At 32.6% G+C, this 7,594-nt stretch overlaps 1 protein-coding gene across 1 annotated transcript; it reads right to left on the minus strand.

The window, feature by feature from the left end:
* Nucleotides 1-23: 23 nt before the first annotated feature.
* On the minus strand, nucleotides 24-7,236 carry LOC128172805 (uncharacterized). The gene is made up of 12 exons (XM_052838550.1): nucleotides 6,787-7,236; nucleotides 6,010-6,183; nucleotides 5,448-5,540; nucleotides 5,064-5,153; nucleotides 4,367-4,640; nucleotides 3,951-4,233; nucleotides 3,079-3,315; nucleotides 2,809-2,885; nucleotides 2,349-2,456; nucleotides 1,779-1,993; nucleotides 980-1,144; nucleotides 24-318 (listed from the first exon to the last, which is right to left on the minus strand). The coding sequence occupies exons 1-12, from the start codon at nucleotides 6,984-6,986 to the stop codon at nucleotides 24-26; spliced, it is 2,211 nt and encodes a 736-aa protein (XP_052694510.1). The 5' UTR covers nucleotides 6,987-7,236.
* Between the last annotated feature and the right edge of the window lie 358 nt (nucleotides 7,237-7,594).

Consider the following 7,594-nt stretch of genomic DNA (forward strand, 5'->3'; position numbering starts at 1 on the left):
ATAGGTTAGTTGTCCTTTATTAATTAACTACATTGCCAATCATAGTCTATTGTCTTGTCCGGGTCTTCCCTGTTAAATCTAGAGATCTTCTCAGCCATCAGATCTTGCGTTGGAGGAGGAGGTATAGGAGCAATGGTTGCTGATAGTCTCCTAGGATCAGATGCTTCTAAGATCACATTCCTGTTCATGCCAATATCATCAGAAAGCCTTTTCATTAGAATTTGTCTCAGTAAATCCGAAATATAAGGATACTTTTTTTGTGCCTTAACCTCATTCACAGTCCATCTTCCTCCCTTTTTGCTGTAGTACCTTTGAAGTCTAAAATTTAATATAAGACTCTATTAATTAAACTGAAATTTCGCCAGCAGGAAATTCAATAATTTCCATGTATATTTAAAATCCATAATTTTTAATGTGTTTAACAGAATGCATGGACTTCACTCTCACCGTTTACTCCCATCTTTATTCACCACAACTTCCCTTTCGCAGTGTGCATTATGGTCAATTGCTGCTAACTCATTTCTGGCATTGTATGTTAGTGGACCATAAGAGTGGCGCTTAGAGGCATATTTCAATATGACGTCATGGAAGTTCTCCAATTCGGCTGTGCTCCTGAAGTGTACAGAGAGATAGAAATAACAATCAAAAACACATTATACGAAACAGAAATACTGGTAAAATGAAAAACAATAAATTACTAGCAACATAATCCTGTGATATGCCTTTCAAATAGATATTTATGCAGTTTGAGAAATTTAAATTTATGAAGATGAAATAAAATTGACCTTAGACAAATGAACAGGTGAGAGTCATGAAACACCTTTTCATTACTAGGTACCAAATATGAAGTCTAAAATTTAATATAAGACTCTATTAATTAAACTGAAATTTCGCCAGCAGGAAATTCAATAATTTCCATGTATATTTAAAATCCATAATTTTTAATGTGTTTAACAGAATGCATGGACTTCACTCTCACCGTTTACTCCCATCTTTATTCACCACAACTTCCCTTTCGCAGTGTGCATTATGGTCAATTGCTGCTAACTCATTTCTGGCATTGTATGTTAGTGGACCATAAGAGTGGCGCTTAGAGGCATATTTCAATATGACGTCATGGAAGTTCTCCAATTCGGCTGTGCTCCTGAAGTGTACAGAGAGATAGAAATAACAATCAAAAACACATTATACGAAACAGAAATACTGGTAAAATGAAAAACAATAAATTACTAGCAACATAATCCTGTGATATGCCTTTCAAATAGATATTTATGCAGTTTGAGAAATTTAAATTTATGAAGATGAAATAAAATTGACCTTAGACAAATGAACAGGTGAGAGTCATGAAACACCTTTTCATTACTAGGTACCAAATATGAGCTAGCATCAAGGGTCAATTGATAAAAAGGCTAGACATATGATGTGACCTTGACTTCGGAACAAATTCAACAAATGAATTTACATGCTCTCTCATTTGCACTATTGTTTTTGTGTTATATAAGATCAAAGCTCATTCTTATTTTATTCACTTTTCAAATGATACAATAATGAATAGAACATAATGAATTGGCATTTAATATTCAATTATTGTTAGATTTAGACTAATTAGTGAGTGCTTGAAAAGCTTGTGAATAACATGCACAAGTACATGTTTACAGGTGTATCTGAAAATTTGCTAAGCTATAGTACTATTTTCTAAATTTCATAACATATTGCACATTCCATTCATGCATTGTCAACATTTGTAAATTTTCATGTTAATCTTTATTGGTGGCTACCTGCAATGGAGATAGTAGGGTATTTTCCGAAGTAAGTGTTTGTCCATCACTATCTTTATCAATGCGTCATGAGGAGGAGTCGCACCCTTGAGCCATCCCTTGTCACGTTCAGATGACAGTGGTCCATGTTGGCATTCATTTGGTACATTGTCACCATAAGAAATCATCCATTGATGCTCATTAACAGTATGGTGCAAGATCCCATACCATATTCCCTAAAAAAAAAATGACATGATGAATTTTAAACCAGAAATTTATCAAGTATAACTAAAACTCCACATTAATTGCAGGAAAAGGTTGCTATGACCATTTTCCATTAATCAACATCTACTTATAGTATGTACAATAATAAGGAAAGTTTTGATGAAAACGAACGGACTTTGTACATTTAGTTGATAATTTGTCTTTGGATCCAATTCCATATCTGATACTGAGGTTCTGCACAAAACAGTTTAACCTTTCTTTAATCCATTTGTTTTACAAAAACCTAAGGCAAATATTCTCAAATTTGCATAGATCTTACACCTCGACTTGCAGAAAAATGGTAATTTTTTAAAACCAAAAACTTACCACAAACTCTTCCGTAGTTTTAGATATATCAGCACAATGCCAAAAATGATTAACTACATCACTGGACCATTCGAGTAGAGGTCTGTTTGTATTCTGTTCTTGGGCAACCTGTAATTTCAAAATAATTTTCAGAATATTGGATTTGCTAAAGTTTATTCAAAAAGTCAAAGAATGCATTTCTAACCATTCACCATAGAGGAAAGTCTTTTTGCTAGCCATTTCTATTTTTGATTGTGTGGCTTCTTGTTGAACCATTTTAGGAATATGTTTTGAAAGGCATGCCTTTATTCATTTACATGTATAGTACAATTATTATAAAAATCATTGTTGATTGAAGTGATGCCTTAGTCCATAATGGTTTAGGCAAATTTTAACATATCTTACTGGGAGCATCTGAGAGTTTGAAAATTGCAAACATTTCTCAGTGTCCATAAAGAATTTGAATCTGAACCAACCATACCTTCACAATCTTTTTCCCAAGGTTTTTCGCCCCATGCCATATATCGAAGGAATGCTTTATGTTACTGAAATCTTTTTCTAAAATGAAATTCAGACACTATTTTTCAATACATTTTTAATAATTTCTGTAAGAAAACCAAATAATCAGCTCTAGCAACATTCTGATAAATCCACTTAAAGGTCAAATCTTACTCTTTATAGGCAAAAATCAAAACTTTTTCTTTTTCTCATCTATACTTGAAACCAACATTAATATTCAGAAAATACTAACTCATCAGTGATTCGATTTGTGGGTGAGCATCAGTAACAACCTCCACCACTTTCAGATTTTTGGCAAGCAATTCTCTTAATCCTTTCAAAAAGCAGGCTTTCTCAAGAACAGTGCTCTTCTTATCTGTCATCCTCTTATCCATGGTAACTATTGACAATATTTTCTTTGTTTCATACTCCATAAATGTGTATGAGCAGAACTGCACACAATGGCCAGGGCTGTCCATTCTACCGTCACCTTCAGAAGTAAATAAATTATTGTCAATTTGGTCCTTTCACTTAATACAGCAACAGCGAATGTAATATCCAGAAATGCTTCATTCCATTTTTTTTTTATTTTCCAATTTATAATTTACTCTATTTCACAAGTACATACATTAACTCAATGTATGACATGTTTATATTTAACAACTTTTCACAAAAGGGTATTGATCACATAACTGATAAATGAAAAGTACAAAAATTAATACAATATTTTATTCTTATTTTATGTTTCATTTAGCATTACTCCTATATAAAATCATTCTCTATCTTGAAGTCATCGTTACACACAACAACAATCAAGTTTCTTATCAATTAAAACCTTAAAGAAGCTCTCTTGATCAGTTAAAATGATTACCAATTAAGATCAAACAGGTTACATTTTGGTAACTAAAATTTTAATTATTAAACTCACCCCAATCTAATTAAAACTAGAATTGTAATTTCGCTCCTCTACAATACGCTATACAAGATCTAACAACATTCTGTATGGGGTCATCTAAGAGTGACCTCAGATGTTGACCAATCAGCACGTCGCCTAGTAAATTTTTGGTTCGGTGTATCTAAGAGGAGTGGAATTAAAAGTATTATTTTAATTAGATTGATTCTCACCCAATATTACTATTTCTTTATCTTGGAACTCTTGTAAAACAATGTCCTGGGATTGAGCCCAAAAACTATCAATTGATGGCACAAGGTATGTCCTCTGTATTTTTAGGTATGATGAATTGCATAAAATAGGCAATTTGATAAACTTGGCGAAGTCGGAAATTTTTTGGTAATTGTTACCCGACAGCAAGATACCTGCGGCAAATACCAAGTCACCACTGTGTAATCTTCTATTTAAGATGGGCTGTGAACACCACTTATGGACAAGATGATCACTTTGGCAAACCTGAAAAAGTTAAATTATGTGAACTAGTGCATATGTGTTGGATGAATATGTTTTTTCTAATAAAGATTTTAACCTCTTTTTTTCTAACCAGGAGCATAAAATTATCATTGTGTGGTATATATGATTATCTTACCCATTTTAAATATAAAGCTGAGGAAATCACTTCTGTTCTAATTGCCACTGGCATTGAACATCCCTTTACAGTGCAAAAAGGGGGTATGTGAGTTTTAGCCAAGTTATAGATTGAACTTTGGTATGATATGAATGGTCTGTCTTCCAAGAAAGTATTGACTTCGGTCTCGCATGTTATTTTATCAATGCATGCATCATCATCCTGTTCATGGAAATGGTCTTGTTCCTCTTCAATTTCTTCATCTTCTGACTCTGACGGAATACCATGATCTTGTCTACAATGATTTCAGAAAAAAAAAACCACACATAAAAATATCTGACAATGATATGGTCAGGGTTGTCTCTAAAAATTAAAGTAGAAGGAGGAAATGAAAAAGTAGAAGGAGGTCTGGGTGTTTTGCTTATAGCTACATTGTCTTTGAAATGCAAAAATAGCCGGGTAATTAAGACGTTATAGGTAGGGGAATTCTCCGCCTCCTGGGTCTTGAGACAACCCTGTATGGTAGTACAATATTTAGTCTGCATTTTTTAATGTACCGGTATATAGTCTAGCTGTCCCAGACAATAGGCTGTCCCAACACCAATTTTTAAACATTTCTTTTGCTAAAGCGAATTTTAGATGAAAATTAATTTAAAAAATTCATTATGTGAAGTCAATGGTAAAAAAACCCCACCAACTACCATTATATCTAAATTACCTAAAAGTCAAATCAAAACTTGGCTCGTAGTCTGCATCAGAATAATTATCGTCATCTTCTGATTCATGATTACCCTCAGAAATGGTAAGGCTGTACAAAATACAAAAAAACGATGATTAGCGTTTTGAAAGAAGTCTGATTAAATAAATTAAGCCCTATCATCTTTGTCTCTCATTAAAACATAAATAATGCAGTAAGTTATTTAGGAACTACCAAAACAATCAACATGCCTTAATTTTATCCAGCATATAATTTTTTATTTATATAACACCTTTTCCTATTTCATTCACAAAGATGTACCGGTACGTTTGAAATCAAACAAAAGGTAAAACAATCAATTTAACCAGGGATTTGAAACTAATCATAGTTTATTTTCATGCTTACTCAAATGGGTTTATAAAGCTGCTTTGTGTATTTTCCACCAAAGACTCTCCTTTTTTACATATTTCCTCTATCCCAGACATATGGGTCTCATCCCTGAAAAATTTAATTAACATGATTCTAAAATGATCACAAGTAATTAGAATTTGTACAAGTGCTTTGATCAATAAAACCTAAGTGCTGAATAAGGATGTAATTTTTTAAATTTTCATTTTAAAAGTTCAAATAATGCATTAATTTTTTCATGAATGGTAACTCACACCATATCTGTACAGATTATACAGTGGCGTCAGAAGCTGAGGGGGCTAGACTAATCATTAGAAATACTGACAAGCAAAAAAAATAAAATGGCTTCTAGTATGTCACAAAATCATAAATGTTTGTTGCATTAAAGGGGGGGGGGCTGGTCCCTCCATAATGCTACATGTATGTACCTGATGGTTAGGTCTAACTTTGCAAAAAAAAAAAAGGGGGGGGGGCTTCAACTTTTCTGACGCCTATGTTATATAAGTATACTGTCATCTCCATCCTACCTAATTTGAGTATGACATATTTTAGGACTTACACAGAGTTTCTTCCAAGTTCGCTTTCTGATGACGATATTTCAGACACACCAGATAAATGGAGAGGCTTAATCATTATTGTAGATTTCATTGGCCCAGGGGTTGATGTTATCAAGTTGTTGGAAGTCTTCCCAGAAATTTCATGAGTAGGTGCAGGGCTGGTTGGTTGTTCAAACCTTTGTAAAAATGAACGGTAAAATTTGACATTTATAAACGTGCAAACTCTTTTTTTCTTCATAAACTGAAAAGTCAACACTGCCTGTATTAATTCTTTTTAAATCATACTATCATGATAATTTCTCGTAACATATTCTGATTTATGCTATTAGTTCTATGTAATATAGTAATTTAAACAACAAATAAATTCGTTTCAAATTACATGTTTATCAATAATGGTGTATGTCTTCATACGTATAGGCTAGGCCTTCGTGTATAGTAAATACAATTATAAGAACATATTAATAATTTTCATTTCTATAAGTTTATTTTGAAATTCGTTTTTTCATGTTTTAAAAACAATGTTACATGTGCTGATCGATAGCTTAATCCTCACAGCAAAGTATGAAATGACAATATTCCGTTTACCATGTACCATGATTATCCCTCCGAGGGCCTCATAGTTTAAAGATTGAACTGCACCCAAAAATGCACAACGAGGAATTCTACTTGGTTTATTGTTAAAGTCTGGACTTGAAATATTCATTTACTTGCTGTGTACCACGAAATACGATTAAGATATAATGACAAAATATCAGTGTAAAGACAACGATCAAACTTACTTATCAAGCAGTATCTTTGCCACTTCAGCGTTAGATTGAAGACGAAGCGCACACTTTACTTCCATCCAGCGATCGTACTGGTTACCGATGTAAATTCTGTTCTTATTATTTTTTGCATTTATTTCCGTCCGTCGTCTTTTTCTTCCCGAATCAGTCAAAGTCGGCTTTCTCCCTCGCTTCAAACCTGTAGTGTCCGACATCTTTTCTGTTTACCGGAAATATTGCGCTTGCGCATTTGATTTGCCGAATGAGTTCAACTCAAAGGTCATTGCATACGGAAATTATGTCGGAGAAATAAAGTACGGGAAGACCTAATTTCATATTGTCTAACAATTTTTAATTTTAATGGAAAAAATACATCATAACTTAAGTTTAAATGATAAGATAATGTATAAGAAACATATTTTACCAAATTCTCGATTGAATTTTAGGAACACCAAAATAATAATTTTGGCAGCTTGTATTGCTTTAAACATTTGTTCATGATGAGAATTAGAATTCCACATCATATAAAAGTATTCATCAACGGGTTTTGCCTAATTTGATTAACTCATTTACAAGAATTACTCTGATATTCTTTTAATCTCTAAAATTGAAGATTTCTTGTTCTATTATTTCCTGCATGTACTAAATTAATTCCTCTTTCGTGACAAAGATGTTAATTCATTCTATTTGTTTTAAGCTAGCTCATAAAAAATGTATGTATTTTTCGAAAAAAGATTCAAATAGATACTCTTTAATAAATCTTGACATTGTTCATCATCATCAAATTAATATATTAGGACATTAATTGACAAAATAGTTGGTG

This window comes from Crassostrea angulata, chromosome 2 (genome assembly GCF_025612915.1).
Source record: "Crassostrea angulata isolate pt1a10 chromosome 2, ASM2561291v2, whole genome shotgun sequence".
NCBI classification, from domain to species: domain Eukaryota; kingdom Metazoa; phylum Mollusca; class Bivalvia; order Ostreida; family Ostreidae; genus Magallana; species Magallana angulata.